At 36.5% G+C, this 18,733-nt stretch overlaps 3 protein-coding genes across 7 annotated transcripts; all 3 read left to right on the forward strand.

The window, feature by feature from the left end:
- Positions 1-270: 270 nt before the first annotated feature.
- LOC131525274 (interferon-inducible GTPase 5-like) lies at positions 271-14,388 on the forward strand. 3 transcript variants are annotated; one of them, XR_009267171.1, is made up of 5 exons: positions 271-373; positions 8,429-8,506; positions 9,433-10,000; positions 10,228-12,539; positions 14,311-14,388. XR_009267171.1 is itself a non-coding variant. In XM_058752667.1 (4 exons), exons 3-4 carry the CDS (start codon positions 9,433-9,435, stop codon positions 10,854-10,856), a joined length of 1,197 nt encoding a protein of 398 aa, XP_058608650.1. In that variant the 5' UTR covers positions 271-373; positions 8,429-8,506; the 3' UTR covers positions 10,857-13,810. The 3 variants fall into 3 exon arrangements, 2 of the variants coding, with proteins under 2 accessions (XP_058608650.1, XP_058608652.1); XM_058752667.1 differs by lacking the exon at positions 14,311-14,388 and having other exon boundaries at positions 10,228-13,810; XM_058752669.1 differs by lacking the exons at positions 271-373; positions 14,311-14,388 and adding an exon at positions 1,611-1,705 and having other exon boundaries at positions 10,228-13,810.
- Positions 283-4,720, forward strand: irgf1 (immunity-related GTPase family, f1). Of its 3 annotated transcripts, none has more exons than XM_058752666.1 (4): positions 283-373; positions 1,979-2,076; positions 2,736-3,303; positions 3,496-4,720. In XM_058752666.1, the coding sequence occupies exons 3-4, from the start codon at positions 2,736-2,738 to the stop codon at positions 4,122-4,124; spliced, it is 1,197 nt and encodes a 398-aa protein (XP_058608649.1). In that variant the 5' UTR covers positions 283-373; positions 1,979-2,076; the 3' UTR covers positions 4,125-4,720. The 3 variants fall into 3 exon arrangements, with proteins under 3 accessions (XP_058608649.1, XP_058608647.1, XP_058608648.1); XM_058752665.1 differs by lacking the exon at positions 283-373 and adding an exon at positions 1,607-1,705; XM_058752664.1 differs by lacking the exon at positions 1,979-2,076 and having other exon boundaries at positions 321-373.
- LOC131525276 (translocon-associated protein subunit beta) lies at positions 14,320-18,349 on the forward strand. The gene is made up of 6 exons (XM_058752671.1): positions 14,320-14,460; positions 15,144-15,301; positions 15,978-16,076; positions 16,412-16,520; positions 16,738-16,815; positions 17,861-18,349. Exons 2-6 carry the CDS (start codon positions 15,144-15,146, stop codon positions 17,969-17,971), a joined length of 555 nt encoding a protein of 184 aa, XP_058608654.1. The 5' UTR covers positions 14,320-14,460; the 3' UTR covers positions 17,972-18,349.
- Positions 18,350-18,733: the final 384 nt, after the last annotated feature.

Raw genomic sequence — 18,733 nt, forward strand, 5'->3', positions numbered from 1 at the left:
TTTATTTGTTTGGAATCTATATAAACATTTCATATCAAATGACTAGTAACTGTGCTTTCCGCTCTCAAATATGGTATGTTACCTCTATGAAACATCTACAGCAATATCTTTGTCAAAACATAAATTATTAAGAAGACTTTTCATTCTGGCATATAAATAAAGGTCGAACAGGTTAGGCCTATATTTAGTATGTAATCATGTACATGCCCATAACCATGAAAGGTTACTGAATTATAATTGGACCGCTCCTCATGTATATTAATGAATACGCGGAGATTGATAGTGAAAGTTGAGAAACATTGATCTTATACGACAAATCCCTGTAATAAGGAGACCTTCTTTAAAACCATTACGAAAGTCGTGAATGTGCAAGGTATGTTTTGATTGGCTTTGATTTGTTGACGCATTGTGTTGCGTTGAGTCGCTGGTTTATGTGCGGATATGAACAAATAACTACGGCTATAACTTGCCTGTAACAAGAAATTCTGTCTCAATGGAATTGAATTGAAAGTATAGATTGGGTGGATTTGATGAATTCTGTTTACATGTAGGCCTATTTATTAATCAAATGCTTTTATAAGCATCCTACATTTTGGGAAAAGGTTGGCTAATAGGCTACTTTTAAGTTTGGCAGAATAAGTCACCGTGTTGCAAAGTAGGTCACGTTCTCTCATTTCTTTCATTTTGTTCTTCTTTTTATCAACAAAAATAAGTGTACATATGATATTATCTAATTAGATAGTGTTTGATTTTGACCCTTTCTCTTGTCTAATTTACTTTCCCCTTCGAACAGTAATGCAACATCATGGCCTCAGACGCCACTGCTTTATACTTATGATATTTGTATGAAGGTAATATGATGCCATAAGGATTTGCACGTGCAGGGTAAGAGTTGTGAACGCGTAGCCTACATAAGCTTTGTGTAGCTAAATCACCTTTCAAGCGCAAGAAAGAAATATTTGCAGCATGTTACTGTTATTCATAAGTGTAATTCATGTATTGTGAAACTACAGCTTCATGCTAACGCAAAATAAATATGATCTGCATTCGTCTGACTTCCATTTTTCCGCGCTTACACTTTTGGCACGTTTTTTTCCCCGCCAAAATACGGTCAAAAGCACTGCAAGCCTGTGAACAGTGATTTGCAAGCGAAAACAACAGTTTAAAGAACTGCCAAACGGATTGACTGCGTAGAACCAATCTGTACGTGTAAAAACAAACGGATGCAAATAATGACTAAATGGCTTGTTGTGTATGTATGGCAAAAAGTTCCCGAAATAATCCGATATGTACAGCTTCTTTCTTTTATCTGTGCTTACACTTTTTGCAAGCGTGAGAGTGAGGGCGGGTCCACCACCTTCTTGTAGCCAATCAAATGAGGCTCTCGCTGACTCTCCATTTACTCCTATCTGTATGTTCATAGTTTTGAATAAGTACATGCTTGTTCCTGATTGTGTTCATGTTGCGTTGCGTTTGAAATTAAATGCTGTCAATGATCAGATAGAAAATCAACAAATAAAAAAAATTCTGGTAAATATTTATATGCCTTTAACTTTCGTCACTATGGTGATTAATAGCAGCGAAAGTGAAAGTGTTTCTTGGGTGGAGCTCGCTTCGGCTGTCCGTCCAGTGGAAAAGCTTACAAGCCTATAATTTCAGCTGCTGTAGGGGCATTATTGCTGTGTGGACTGCTCAGAAGAATTTGGTAAGAAAGACACAGGCTACTTGTCTCCATTGCGATGCATTTGTACTCTTTATGGTAGTTTTCTGGTAGCCATTAACTTCTATGAATCAATATTTCATACTATCAACATTAAGTGTGAGCCGGCAGATAAACGAGTTGCTATAGTGTGTAAATAGGCCTATATTTATCAAATCTCTTTTAGCAAACAAATCTAACACTGAAAATACCTAGTGAATCAAGTTTCACATTATAATTTAGCTGTATTGAATGTGTTTCAAACTTCTATTCGTACAGCTGTGAATTTCACATCTGTGAAGGAAATATAGTACTTCTCCTCTTGGTCTATTCTTCCTGTGTCTTGTGCTCTGAAGCTTTTAGTGGTTTGAAGAAAGGTAAGATTTCTATTTTATTATATTGTAATATTGTAATTATTGTAAATAATTCAAGGATCGCAATAACAACCATTTATTTCTAAACAGAGCGATATCTAGTACAGCGGGGCATTAGGCAGATATATGGGCCAGATAGCTAAGCTGGAGTGGCAAATCATAAACCCTTTGAAATATTTCCATATGACATAAAATGAATATGACTGGAGATTGTTGAAGTGGATAAGGGCATTTGACGAAACGTAAATAATTTATAAATTCATCCAGAACTTCTAAAGTTAAGGTTTCATTGTGACAAAATAAAAGATATTTCTCCCTTCAGCTAAAATGGGAGTTTCAGCTGAAATGGGTCTGTTAACATGGAACATTAAAATTGTTCAGCTCTTAAACTATTTAACTGTCACATAATTTAGCCTTCATGATCTGACACACTTCAGATTTAGCTGCAGGCATGTAGTGGAGTGAAGATGCATATTACCTTTGAAATTATAATAATAAGATTTTTGCTCTGTTTTTATTAGGTTATTTGTAGGCGTTGTAGGTCATAGATTACAAAAATTATATTCAGTGCAGGTGTTTCTTACTTCATTTTTGCATTTGAAAGGCCTATTTATAACTTTACAATACTTTTTATAACACAGTTGACATGTTTCTTTTTTTAGATGGCTACATTTGAAGATTATTGTGTAATAACCCAGGAAGACTTGGAGGGTATTAAAGATTCCATATCTACTCAGGATCTTCCATCAGCAATAAACACGATCAAGGAATACCTGAAACAGCAGGATCTTGTAGAGCTAAACATTGGTGTGACTGGAGAGTCTGGCTCTGGAAAGTCCACGTTTGTCAATGCGTTCAGGGGTTTAGGAGATGAAGAAGAGGGCTCTGCTAAAACTGGTGTAGTGGAGACCACTACAGAACCAGAGGTTTACCTTCACCCAAAATACAAAAATGTGAAAGTGTGGGATCTTCCTGGCATTGGAACACCAAACTTTAAAGCCGATGAGTACCTTGAACGGGTTGAGTTTAAGCGTTATGATTTTTTCATCATCATTGCTTCAGATCGGTTCAGAGAATGCCACACTCAGCTGGCCAAAGAGATCATGAGGATGCGGAAAAAGTTTTACTTTGTTCGTTCCAAGATTGACTTTTGCATTACTGCTGAGAAGAGGAAGAAGAGCTTTGACCAGAAAACAACTCTGGATACCATCCGAGAGGACTGTGAAAAGGGTTAGTTATTCAGTTCTCATGACAATGTTTTGAGCAACAAAAGTATGTAGATGTTGTCTTTTAAATTATTATATATTTTTTTCTCATGTAAAGGGGATATTGAGTATATTTTTTAATACAATTATTAATATAAAAACATATAAGAATCCTTTTTTGATATATTTCATCATGTCCTGTCCTGATTCTGTCTAGGTCTGAGAAAGATCGGTATAGAGAATCCTGTCGTTTTCCTGGTCTCTGGCTGGGAGCTTGGAAAGTATGATTTAAATTTTCTGCAGGAGAGGATGGATAAAGAGCTTCCACAGCATAAGAGACGAGTGCTGATGTTGGCTTTGCCGAATATCACGCTAGAGATTAATGAGAAAAAGAAGAAAGCTCTAGAAGAAAACATTGGAAAAGTTGCCTTCTTGTCTGCTTGTGTGGCAGCTATTCCTCTCCCTGGTCTTTCGATCGCTGCAGATATAGCCATTATAGCAGATGAGCTGAGAAAGTACTACTGTGCATTTGGTCTGGATGATCCATCACTGCAGAAGCTCTGTGAAAGATCTGGGAAGACCGTAGAGGAATTGAAGAGTCTAATGAAGTCTCCTCTTCATCAAGGGATAAACCCAAGTTCAGTATTAACCTTGCTGGGTGCTGCATCCCTTCTTATATCAGAAGATGCCGTTGAATTACTTGTGAGCTTCATACCCATTGTTGGCACTTTGGTGGCAGGAGGTTTGTCTTATCTGACTGTCTCAAGAATGCTGAAGAGAGCTCTGAATGACATAGCTGAGGATGCTAGGAATGTGCTGATGGCTTCATTGGAGACTGAAGTGTAGCTGTAAAAAATGATAACAATATTCAACATCATTATAATTAACTGCTTTTGGGGTACTTGAAGACAAGTATATTTGTTTATCACATTTAATGGCAAAATATCTAATAGACATTTATGTGTTACACTTTATTTTAAGGTGTCCTTGTTACAGTGTAATTATACATTTAAGTAATATTAATTAAGTGTTAATATTAATGAAGTAATATTAATATTAATTACATTTAAGTAATATTAATTAACTACATGCACTTAATATATGGTTAGAGTTAGGATTTGGGTTTGGCTAAGGGTTACTTGCATGTAATTATGCATAATTTATTGTTATTATAATAGTAAGTACTAAAGTACATATAATGTGTAACAAGGACACCTTAAAATAAAGTGTTACCTATTTATGATATAGATTTATGTTTACATGTACTTACTAACAGGTAATGTTATCCAAAGCAACTTGCATTTGAGGAGAAATACAAACAAATTATTAAATGTTTAAGATTTGATGGATTAATAAATGTAACATTTGGATAAATGACTGTAGTTACTGTTGTTTTCAATATACTACTGTTTTTGTTGTATATTACACATTATAAAAAAGTATGCAATAACATATTGAGTGTAAATTATCATATTTATAAATATTATTAAATGGATGCCTCTTTACTAGGACAAAGCCCTCCCTACACCTACCGCTAACCATACCCAATAACACTGTATTATTATTATAAGGCGTTTTATTTTCCACTTTTCAAATAGGCTATTTACTTTACTTTTATTGAAAGTAAATGCCTTTTCAATATGAATGGGAAAAGGAGAAGGGCTGTGTTCCATTCCACTTTTAGACATGCACTCGCAAACTTCCCCAAGCACTTCCCCTCGGTGGAATCCCCGCTGCCATTTCAAAGTGCATTTCACTTCATGAAGTGGACAAGGGAAGATTATATGGACAGACCCTCGACCCATCGATTTTGACGGAGGGAGCAAGGCTGCTTCATATGCACACTTCAGGCCGCTCCATAGACCATAAGGCAACATGATTATGACGTCATCGCAGATCACATTTAATTCATCCCCACTCCAAACAACTCTATAATGTATAAATTTTACATTTATAACAGCCTAAACATACTGTACATATAGAATGCTGCACCAAACAAATTCATCAGGGAAAAATGTAAACGATAAACTAACTCCATAGCGGATTCTAAGTGATAAAGGGCTTGACCGTTCGCAAAGAGTTTTGACAGGGGATCTGACCAATCAGAACGCGTATATGTGCCGCCGCTGCTATCCGCCATCTTGTCTGCCTTACAGTAATGCCGCTGCTATCCGCCATCTTGTCTGCCTTACAGTAATGCAAATACAGTAATTATGTGTTATATTCGTGGTTGTGGCTAGAAGGGATACAGATACCGGAAACCAACAATAAATAATTTTTTATACCTATTAGATTGTGTATTATTAATGTCTACACCTACCCCAACCCTAAACCTACCCATACAGTAATGCAGATACATTAAATATTGTTGTTCAGCATGATAAAAAAGACGCAATATTGATGTGTGCATGCGCAGTAAGCCCTGGTAGGAAAATCTGACGGGTAGGATATGTATACAGTATATATATACTGCCAATTTCCCTCTGTCCCACGACAGTTTTTCAGCATCCCTCCTCTACCCCAACTCCTCACTCTTAAATTATTCTCATCCCATACTAGGGATAGGAGGAGCTCTCTGGGTTCGGGCTATATTCCGAGCTTGGAGCCCTCTCTCAAGACAGCCTACTATTTGCTCAATCCGATTATATGTAAGTGCGAACTTGTGAATTGTCTTTTGCAGTGCTGTTTTTCACCAGGCCAGGTGGGCTAATATAAATATAAAGGTGGGGTTAATATAAATAACCTCTGCCAACAAATCGTTTCTTTTTAGAGCTGCCTTACAGCGGAATTTAATTCTGTTTGCATAACTGAAATATAATTTTTATCTATATATTATATGTTATAAATATATTATATTATTTGAAACAATCTATACTGTATAAAACAAGATCAAAGTGACATCATTTGACTTGATCGGCGACGTGCCGTAGAGATTAAGGTACAATTTATGCCGTACTAACGATATTGTTTTTATATACACTGCAATAGTTTGTAGTCTACAGTAAAATGCTTATATATATATATATATTTTTTTTATAGTTACTATTCCCTGCCTCCAGTTCACTCGTGCATTTTAAGATGAAACGTCACTTGGAGCTCGTTGCGTTGTGGGAAACAGTATCTCACGCAGAGGCATATATTCAGAGGCATATATCAGATTTCAGCAAATGTAGTAGGTAATCCAGGAATTCCATGCATGTAGAAAATTCACATATTGTTCACATTATATGTAAACAGTAAACCTCACTCCCATCTGGGTCACAGCACCAATGTAATCCCCCTGGGTCCTACTCACACCCGCTCCAAGTGGGTCTCAAACCCAGGTTGCCGGCATGGGAGGCGGGTGCACTAACAAGGAGGCTAAAGACTGCAGCCAATAGTGTCGGTCACTAGTGCACCTCTTGAGCTCAGGGAGTGAAATTTGCACAGCACCTACCAGCTGCCCTCCATTACATATACCCATAGCATACTGCAATATAGTAGGAGTTGTATGGTAGTATGCCATTCCAAACACAGCTTCTGTACTGATTTCTGAGTACTTAAGTCAAGTCAAGTCAAGTCAAGTCAAGTTGAGCTTTATTGTCATTCCGCTACATGCGGGGCATACAGTGGAACGAAATGTCGTGCCTCACAGGACCACGGTGCTACATAAATACAGGAATACAGCAGTGAAGTAAAACAATATAAACCTATACACAACTATCCTACTGATAGATTTGACTATAAATATGCTATATATAAAATAATTTTTTACCTATACATAAACTAAAAAATACAAACTATACGAGTGCTTCAGATAAATACTGTACATGTGCGAAGAGAAACATTGTGAGTCAGCAGCTGGCTGGGGAACAGTGCAGGATGATTTGTAGTGCATGAGCATGTAAACATATGTATATTACTGAGTCTTTTGTGGATTTGTATACACACAGCAGTGTGTGTGAAAAGTGACTAGTGCGCATAGAGGAGGAGAGTGTGCTACTACAGGTGGTTTGTACAGGCCCACTCACCTGTGTGTAGCACACTTCGATTGCACAAAAAAAAGTTCCATAAGTTTCAGATGGTCCATGCTTCAGGAGGTAGGGGGTTTGTATGGGGGTTCAGAGAGGGGCGGGGTGATTTGAGTTCAGGGCTCTCACAGCCTGGAAAAAGCTGTTGAGCAGTCTGGCAGAGCGGGCTCTGATGCTCCGGTACCGTCTTCCTGATGGTAGGAGCTGGAAGAGACTGTGGGAGGGGTGTGTGGAGTCCTTCACGATACTGTTGGCTTTGCTGGAGCATCGTGTAAGGAAAATGTCCAGGATGGAGGGGAGAGGGGCACCGATGATCCTTGCAGCTGTGTTCACTGTCCGCTGGAGGGCATGGCCGTAAAACTTGCCAACCTTGTGATTGGATTTTGAGACCCTCCAGCTGGACCATGAAAACTGATAAATTGGAGGGGGACATAATTTTGGGAGTCAGCGTTGACCAGTATTGTGTTGTGACTATAATTCAGATTTTATGCAATTACAGACCAGCACTTCTGTTGTTTTGATTATCAGTCCAAGACCAAACTGCACTTACCAAAGCATAATTTTTGTAGTCTTCAGTCTTTTTAATGGGTGCAGGTCCTCTTGTGCCATGTTCACCTATATGTTACAACAAAAGAGCCATTTATTTGCCTCTTAGTGTAGTTACTATGGTTGTTCATAACAGTGAAAGTGAAAGCAGGTGAAAGAGTTACTTGGTCTTAAAATATAAAAAAATATAAAAAACTCTGACTCTATTTGCAACATATGTTTTGAATCGTGTTGTGTCGTCCAGAAAACAGATTCCATAAATGGGATTTCAATCTCTCTTTTGAGCATCCTGTCAACCTGAGCCGCAAGGACGGCAGCTGCAAACTCGAGCCTAGGTATAGTTACAGGCTTTAATGGGGCAACTCTGGCCTTGCCCAATACAAAGGCAACATGAACAGCACCACTGTTAGCAGTCGCAAATAGCTAGCTATACCATATCCTGCTTCGCTAGCATCACTAAAGTGATGTAGCTGGGCTGCTTGTATTTTACCATAATTTGATGGTTTGAAACATCTGTGAATGCTTAGGTTGTTTAGTTTGTCCAAGCCCCTTGTATCCCATTCTGATAATATATCTGTCTGGTTTGATTTTTAGGTGTATACATTCACAGATTTTGATACTTCCGAGTTGCATCTTGGCAGAGCCGTCTAGCTATGAATCAGAAGGACAAAGGTAAGAATTATATTTCTATGATATATCCAAAGTTCTGTCATGAAACTCTAGATGGTACAGTCCAATAGATTCTAACTGAATCTGACATAATGACATCATTATTTACATGGCGTAGCTGATTGGTTTCTTTTTGTATCAGCAGCCAATGAGTTTGCTGCTTAACATTAAAATACTTGGCTAGTACTTGCTGTAGCAGTTGCAGTGTGCTTCAGGAAGTATCTGAAATCAGCATCTATATCACTGTATACATACTGCGTGGTCTGCTTAATTGATTTCAAAATTTTATCCGGGGGTTCGCCATATTTAGCTGCGTAACCTCAATGTCTATGTTTGTTTATTTCTAAAGTCGATGTTTTCGTTAGCTGTGCTGTGTGTGTGGTTGATTTCAGCTGCACGCAGTGTCAGAGACACACTCTTTTATCACTCTACTGGCTTTACTATACAATAAGAGTATAAAAGTTATGTCACTGACAGTTATCAAATAACTTAAGTTATGGGGGGTGTTTTGTTCTATCCTATCCCGTTTTCATTCTTTTCATGTGTGTATGCATGTCCGCTGATGCAGCAGTTTTATATTATTACACTCAGCGTCAGCGGAATGCGTTTATTGCCTTATATTGTTCTCAGTAGCAGGTCTGCCACAGCAGCAGCATAGCATACCTATCCAACAAAACCAAACACATTAACATTGTCATGTACATTACCATGCTAAACTCTCCGAGAGTTGTCATGACAGAACTACATTTGTACTTGTGTTACATGCAGCAACAGATAAGCCAACCATGAGGCTTTTTTATGTTTGTATATGCCAACACATTTTTAGATATCATCTGCTAATAACTTTATAGATAAGTTGAAAAAACTTCAAGAAATTATTTCTGCTCAAGATATTTCAAACACACAGATGACGTTTCTTTTTTTTTTAGATGGCTACATTTGAAGATTATTGTGTAATAACCCAGGAGGACTTGGAGGGTATTAAAGATTCCATATCTACTCAGGATCTCCCATCAGCGATAAACACGATCAAAGAATACCTTAAAAAGCAGGATCTTGTAGAGCTAAACATTGGTGTGACTGGAGAGTCTGGCTCTGGAAAGTCCACGTTTGTCAATGCGTTCAGGGGTTTAGGAGATGAAGAAGAGGGCTCTGCTAAAACTGGTGTAGTGGAGACCACTACAGAACCAGAGGTTTACCTTCACCCAAAATACAAAAATGTGAAAGTGTGGGATCTTCCTGGCATTGGATCACCAAACTTCAAAGCTGATGAGTACCTTAAACTGGTTCAGTTTGAACGCTATGATTTTTTCATCATCATTGCTTCAGATCGGTTCAGAGAATGCCACACTCAGCTGGCCAAAGAGATCATGAGGATGGGGAAAACATTTTATTATGTTCGTTCCAAGACTGACATGAGCATTGAGGCTGAAAAGAGAAAGAAAAACTTTGACCTGAAAAAGACACTGGATACCATCCGAGAGGACTGTGAAAACGGTTGGTTTATTCAGTTAATGAAATGGCGATGTTTTGACAAACACAATTACAGTTACATTTTTGAGGTTGTCATTAACATTATGATTTATTGTGGATATATCTTTGGCCATCTAAAACTGATATTACATGATTGTAGAATTCATGATAATAGGCATATTGTACATGATTATTACAATAATTCTTTGTTAATGATTACATAATTCACAATACCTTTTTCCTTTTTATAGGTCTGAGAAAGATCGGTATAGAAGATCCTGTTGTGTTTCTGGTCTCTGGCTGGGAGCTTGGAAAGTATGATTTAAATGTTCTGCAGGAGAGGATGGAGATGGAGCTTCCACAGCATAAGAGACGAGTGCTGATGTTGGCTTTGCCAAATATTACGCTAGAGATTAACGAGAAAAAGAAGAAAGCTCTAGAGGAGGACATTGGAATAGTTGCCTTGCTGTCTGCTTGTGTGGCTGCTGTTCCTGTTCCTGGTCTTTCAATTGCAGTGGATTTAGCCATCATAGCAGTTGAGATAGAGAAATACTGCCACGCCTTTGATCTTGATAAGGAGTCTTTGGAGAAGCTCTGTGAAAGATATGGGAGGAGAATAGAGACTGTCGAGAGTCTGATTAAGTCAGCTTGGTATAAAGGGATATGCACAGGTTCAATCATAACCATACTAAGAAACGTATCCTTTCTGATAACAGAAGATGCTGTTGAGTCTGTTGTTAGGTTTGTACCCATTTTAGGTGCTGTAGTGGCAGGAGCAATGTCCTTTTGGGCTGTGTCAACAATGCTGAAGAGTGCTCTGAATGACATAGCAGAAGATGCCAGGAATGTGTTCATAGGTTTGCTAGAGACTGAAGTGTAATCAGACAGATTTAATGTACCAGATATTTAAAGTGGTTGCAAGGTTTATAATATTGAATATTTAAAAGGTAATTCTTTTGGAAAAAACACAATAGTTCTGGCACATTTTATTTACAGAATTACAGAATTTTAATAGACAATTATTTATACTAAATAATAAATACTATATCAATACCAAATAAACAGCCTGAAAAAAAAAGCTAACTGAATTCAGAAACTACTTTATTAAGAACACTGCATGAAACTGCGGTAACAAATGTGTTGATTGTTTTCAAGCATAAATATACAAATGTAAACAGCACTTCTTCATGCAGTAAAACTTTAAACTCAGTAAAACCATTGGACTGTTATTGAATTATTGAATTACTAATGTTGATTTATACAAAAAGTGCAATCTTCCTATAAAAAGTAACATTACACACTGCATAGAACAGGTGGCAGTCTAGTTTGCATTTACACTCCAAGACTTAATACACCGATCTAATTTGATGTACTGTATCAGATGTTTTATCCTATCCATTGCTAAAGTTATCACTGTGAAGGCAGTTTCAGATTTAGTCCACCATTTAAATAAGGTTGTTATTTCCACCAATTAATAATAAAAAAAAAAGGTAATTGTGACTTTTTATCTCACATTTGTGAGTTTACATCTAAGAATTGCAGGATATAAACTCCCAATTCCAAGAAATAAAGTCAAAATTAACAGATATAAAACTCACAAGACTTTTTCTCATAATTGCGAGTTTATATCTTGCAATTCTGACTTTTTTTTCTCACAATTGCGAGTTTACATCTCAAAATTCTGGCTTTTTTCTCAGAATTACGTGATATGAAAGTGAAAGTAACATGACATGTGGCCAAGTATGGTAATCTATACTTGGAATTTGTGCACTTCAAAGCTCAAAAGTCTTAATATCAAATTTAAATTTAATTTTCATTGTGATATGTTTATCCTTCAAAGACTAAAAGTTTCACAGTGAGGAAACTAATGCTTTTATTTTAAAATTATTAAAAAACATGAAATTATTTCTATGGCTGCAGAGGGGCACTATGGCTCACTTAATGGTTCATTGGCCATTTCTGCTCCCTAACAGTTATTTAATACATTTTCCTTTTGAATTTCTTTTTAGTGATTCTTAATTTCTTTACAGTGTTAAATCTAAATATTCATCTTATTACCAGTGCTTTTTTACATCTCACCTTACTTGTAGCATTGCTGACCTCTGGTTGTTGTCCATTTTATAAGCCTACATCAGTAGTGTAGTCTAGTTTTTTGTAGTGGGTATACTCTGATTTTTCCCTCCCAGCCTCATTCTCACCGTCCCAAAGAAACATCCCATAAGTATTTCAATACTGTAAGGTAGAGCGGAGCACAAGCTATTTTTTTTTTACTTCATCAGTTTATGTAAATCCACATGGGGTTCAGAGTAATTTCACACTTAATTACAGTGAATACGTTTTTCTTTATTTACCCCAAAAGAATGGAAGTGAAATGTGACAACATGCCCCAGGTGGGGTACATTGTAACATCTGAAAGACCATATGAGAGCTTTAAAATGTTATCTGATCTAATTGTGGCGAGGTAGCGTCGAGCAACAGAGACAGTGGAGAGACGACTACGCCACCCTAGGACTTGCACCCAGGGAAATACTATGCACCTTCAGGTGCTACTCAAAGAAAACAGGTCCGATTCTACTGAATGAGCAAGAGACGTGACTTACAAAAATTAAACATTTATTTGGCACAGAAATCATTAATCCTCAAACATGCTGAAGAATGGTCTCATCAACAGTTTACCAATTAAATACCCACAGGTTACAAAGAGACCATAACAAGCCTTATTTGGACAGAAGGGACAAGCCCCACAGCAAATCAGTGCATTCAAATTCATAAAGCAAGTGACAAACCAAAAAGAAAAGAAACTACAACAAAAGAAACAAAATACACTCCCCTTCTGTCAAGATTGAGTATCACAGCTCGTTAAACATTCACCTGTGGATATAAATGCACCGTCATACAGATCGATTGAACAATAGTCTTACAAACACTCAGAGGGGCCACGGTCCAACACCGTGATGGCCACACAGTCAGCTGCATGCACAGGACAATGAAACCGTAAGATCAGACAGTATACGAAAGCAGCCGTAGATGAAACCGGTGTAGGAAACAACCATAGATACAGGGTTATAAAACAACAGCTAGCGCTCTCAGGCCGCACCTAGACAACAGACACACCAGAGGTGTTCAGATGAGTCATGATCGCTAATGCCGGTGTTTTCTTCACTAGCTCGCTGACTGAATACCTCTTTCTGGCGAATTCTCTCGTCAGAAACAACAAAGTGCAAATGTGTGTACGAATCTGTAAGATTAATTTCATAGTGTAAACAGCTTCAGTGATTTTAATGGGAATTTTTGAGAGTGCTTGAACTAGACTCAGTGAAAATGTTCTTTGCTCTCTTTCTGTACAATGAAAGTGTTATGATTAGTAGCCTAACTTGCAATGTTTTTATTCACATTACATTTAAAGTCAGTCGTATTAAAAATATGTTATGGCATGACACCCATAAACGGACAGGTTTTTATGCATAGTTACTGTAATACTAGCACCCATTCAAAAATTGTTTTAGAAAGAAATGTGAAAACTCATGAAATTGATATTTACAATTGCATTTTTTTGTGTTGTGTAATAGTATTATAGAAAAATAATAATTTTACATTCCTTTGTGATTGTTATTTATTATTATTGGTAATATTGGTAAATATAAATGTAGCAAGGCAATGAGACAACAAATAACCCAATGTTTAGGTAATGTTTAACCCAGCAACACAGTTAACCTGACCCACTGGTTGGGTTAAATAAACAACCCAGCATTCTGGGTCAAATGGTTAAACCCAGCACTTGGGTCAAAACAACCCAGCATAGTTACCCAGCAGCCAAAAGCACTTATGTTTTATTTATTTATTCCTTTTTATTGAAACATTCCCAAACGCATTAACTATATCTTGATTCTCACACTCTAAAATTGCTGGGTTAAAAAAATTAACCCAACCATAACCCAGCATTTTTAGAGTGTGAGAATCAAGATATTTCATGATATAGTTAATGCGTTTGGGAATGTTTCGAATAAAAAGGAAAAAATAAAAATAAAACATAAATGCTGTTGGCTGCTGTGTTTCACATGACGACCAACCCCGCACCCCTAAGCTTAAACCTCCTCACAAGAAACGTATAACATAGGCTATAAAATAAATATGAGGCTAAATTGTCTGAAACTTTATAAAAAATAAAAAATAAATGCCTAATGCATTCTATCATATTTGTTCTTGCAGTTAAACATTTATTAAGAGTTAGAAAATACACCAGCACTTTAGAAGAATACATTATATGCTACAAATGAACCGGCTACTAATATATTTTATTATTATTTTATTATTGTGTATGTTTTCTTCATTAGACCTCCTCAGGCCGAAGCAGTAGGCGGCGCTGTGGGTTTTAGAGTGTTTCCGTGCACACTGTGGACACGTCATGCTAGCGGAAGACTAAAATCATCTGCGCGTGCGTTCAACTGTCTTCGGAATTTTGGGGTTCAAACCAGCGGGTGAAGGTAAAGTGGCTGCTAAATACTTTCTTTTTTTTAAAACTAAATATGCTGCGAATGACACATTACAATATGTGGTGTCTTTATTCTGTACGTTATACGCAAGCAGTCGACGTTGTCTGTGTAATAATCTGTGAAGTACACGTAATCCATGTTTGTCACATTTTTTATATATAATAGATTCATTGAGCTTAGTCTATCAATAAATGTTTTTACTATAGTGCATTAAAAACAATTATTTGTGCTCGGTACAGTAATTATGATGAAATTAAGTAGTTTGTTGTGGGCTTGTGTTGTACACGTAAGCATAATTAAAGAATGAACTGTTTCAAGTGTTGTAGTTTTAAAACTAGTAAATCTGAATTTTTATAAAGTGTTTTAGATTTATTTATAGGTTTGTTTGTTATAGAACTGTAAGTTGCAAACATAAACATTATTTGAAAAATTCATTCATTGCTGCACTGTCGGACAGGTTTTTAATGCTCCTTTTTTTTACTCCTAATAGAATGCATTCTGTATTCTAGCTTAAGTCACTGTATGAGTGAATATAGGGTTTTTTTTTATTTTATTTTTTTTATCAAATTGTTCAAATCGTTTTCTAACAATAGTATTATCATTTTTGTTGTGTCAGTTTATGCAACAAAATCAGATGTTCGTTTAATCATTAAATATGCCATTTCCCTCCACAGATGAGGCTGCTCTGTGTATTTGCTCTGGTTGCTGTGGTGGGTCTGGTGGCAGGAGAAGAAGGAGCTCGTCTGTTAGCCTCCAAGTCCCTGTTGAACCGATATGCTGTAGAGGGACGAGACCTTACCCTGCAGTACAGCATCTACAATGTGGGCACCAGGTATTGTTCTCTCTCTGTCTCAGAAGTTCAGCACATCACTGTTTAACAGATGGTGGGCTTTGGGTTAAGTTGGAAACATGAACCAATTCCAGTTACCCCTGAAATGTGTGCTTTGGGTGTATTTCCTGTAAGTTTGTCATTACCAGGTTAGCACACTAAAATGATAGACATTTCTTTCGTTCCTGCAAGACGTTTGATAGCGTTCTATTGGAAGAACATAGATGGTCCATCTATTGACCATTGGTTGAAAGATTTGGCACATTATATTGTATTGGAAAGAATAACCTGTCCTACAGTATAAAGGGCAAGCTAAAGGACTACCATAAAATTTGGGATTTGTTTATACAGTTTCTGAAAAAAAAAAAAATATCGGCACAGGCAACAAATGCCTCTCACTCTACTGATTGATGTATGTGTATATATATATATATGCACTTTTTTTACGTGAAAATATGTGAAGATGTCGATCTTAGCCTTTGTATAACAACTTCTTTACCTGTATAATTGAATTTTTGGATGCTTTGGGGGGTGGGGAGTTAAGATATAAAAATGTTTTTTTTTTAAGTTGGAAACATGTATATACAGTATTAGAATCCATTTTATTTAGAATGTTATTAGAATAAATTTTAGAATGTATTTGATTTTTTTAAATTATTTTTTAAAAAAATTTTTTTAGTGCTGCCCTGGAGGTTGAGCTGTCTGATGACTCCTTTCCCCCTGAAGATTTCGGCATTGTCTCAGGAATGCTCAATGTGAAATGGGATCGTATTGCTCCGTATCCTCCTCAATAAGCAATCGCTGTCCTGTGTACTGTACCTTTTTTTTAATAGAGAGACTTTTTTTTTTTTTCTCCAGTGAGTTTTCATATTGACTTTATGTTCTAATAATAAATGTATGTATGCTGTTTGTTTTTTTTTGTTTGTTTTTTTTACTTTGTGCATTCTGAGTACTTTCCACACTTTTAGTATCCCATTAAGCCTTCAATCAGTTTCTTCTGTTTGTTACTGATAGCACCTAATATCATCAGTACTGTATCAGACTCTCAGGATGGGATGCATTTATTTATTTTTGTTCTTTAGTAGACTGTTCCTTAACTCATCCTCTCCACAGTGCCAGTAATGTTTCTCACACAGTGGTTCTCCGGCCTCTAAAAGCTGGATACTTCAACTTCACCTCTGCTTCTGTTAGTTACCTGGCCCAGGAGGGTGGACAGGTTGTGGTGAGTGGAGTCCCATGCTAACTTTCATATACACCGTCAGCATAAGGAAATGTTGTTGTATTTTTTTTTATTTTTTACTGTGCTTAAATTAGTGATTATATTGAGAGAGAATTTTTACGATATTAATGCCAAAAACATTTGGCTTAATGTTTTATTATTACAGTCAATTTAAATGTAGTTATTGGCTGTTAGCTAAGACTTTTCTCACATTGCTCAGGTTGGTTACACAAGTGCTCCGGGTCAGGGAGGCATCCTCGCCCAGAGAGAGTTTGACAGACGCTTTTCTCCACATTACGTAAGTGTTTTAATATAGAAAATTGTGTATAATGGTCTTTAGTGTATGATAGCCTGTGCTGTTATATTGAAATTAGGGCTGGTAAGTGATTTAAATTTTTTTATCTAATTAATTACATGATACAATTAATTAATCTAATTAATCGCACATCAACTTTGGCTGAGAAATTACTCCTGAAAGATCATTTAAAGTCATTGTTGTGTAAAGCATCAAACAGACATTACAAAAAGTAGCTTCAGCAAGAAATATTTTGTTTGATAAAATTTATTACACATACTCTTTTGGACCATGAGGGAGAGTAAATGATGACACAATTGTCATTTTTGGGTGGGTGAACTATACCTTTAATAATTTTATTATTACTATGGAAATATTAAATTATTTATTTAATGAAATTATCCTCTAAATAATAAACTAAAACTGCCAGTAGGTGGTGGTAAATGTCTTAATGATTAAGTCATCGAGGCATTTATTCATTTGATTTGTTCAAATGGCCGATTCATTCAGGAGTGAAGTAAATGGTTCTTTATGAATGGTTCATTGAATCATTAGGCTTGTTCGACTTGAAGCGGATCATCACCATCAGACCGATTGGTGTGTGACGTCAAAGTACCGCAGGAGCTATAGAGAGCAGACAGCTCCTTGAGCAAAACAGACAACATTGTGTCTAAAATAACACAATATTAACTTCTTACTTACTGAACTGTTGTATAAGATCAGTATCGCAATTGGACTCATGTGATATTGCACTTAGCCTATTGCTCGTGTGTTATTGCTTAACTATGTGACTTAAATGAGACGACAACTCAGAGGCATTTTTGCCCTATATATTGAATTTTAGGAACATTCTAACTACGTTCTCTAGGCTCCATATTTGTCATCAATCAACTGTATGAAATGTCAGATGACCCACGTAGGTCTGGGGCGGGGCAAGTGCGTTAAATGCGTTAATTTTAATGTGTTACTTTTCACCGTAATTAACTAATCTAATTAACATGTTGAATTACCAGCCCTAATTGAAATCTAATCTCTGTTTTTCTAAAAGCTGGACTGGGCAGCTTTTGGTGTCATGACCCTTCCCTCCATTGGCATTCCTCTGCTCCTGTGGTACTCCAGCAAGAGGAAGTACGACTCACCGAAAAGCAAAAAGAACTGAGTTATCTAATGCAAGACAAAAACAGATCAGGGATCATACATGGGTGGGGGGAGGAGTGTTAAGTGAATTATGGTGAAGCTGAGAATGTTGTTTTTGAATAAATTAATTACCCATATTGGGGTAAATGGTCAATGATTTAATCTGTTTTTAAGTGATGTTGGTCTTCATCAGAAAATTTGTTTGAGGGATAAGCATCAAATAGGATGTTCACCGTCTGCTTTTGATTATTTAAAGTGGCCATTCCATGGTGGCTTCAGGTGCACCATCTTATTTTTTGTTTTGTTTTTTTGTAATGATTCTCAAATGCTAAACAGAACTGTACAGCTCTTCATGATCAATGTGGGGCTTGTTTGTGGAAATAAAAGAGGGTTTTACAGAGATGCTCTCATTGTGTGTCTAGTCACTCACTGAAATATGCTTTCATCTGTGTGTCTGCTTTCTTGTTCTGTGATGTTCTTCTCATGCAGTGATTAGTGCATTCTTAGTCTTTCATGGTAATATCATCAGCTAAATAATTCAAGCTAGTTATATTATGGTCTATCAAACCTCACTTGAAGCTATCATCAATCTTTAGGTAATTAAAAATGAATAGGGAGGAGGGCTGCAATTCACCCAAACAAAATCTGTTTTTGGTAATCCTAATAATGTATTTGATTAAAAATGATTCATTATGAAATTATTTACTGTGCAATTACAACTTTGAATGAGTGACTTCTATGAGAAAAACAACTGTATATTCAGATACAATTTAAATAAAAGAAA

Source organism: Onychostoma macrolepis, chromosome 19, assembly GCF_012432095.1.
Source record: "Onychostoma macrolepis isolate SWU-2019 chromosome 19, ASM1243209v1, whole genome shotgun sequence".
Taxonomy (NCBI): domain Eukaryota; kingdom Metazoa; phylum Chordata; class Actinopteri; order Cypriniformes; family Cyprinidae; genus Onychostoma; species Onychostoma macrolepis.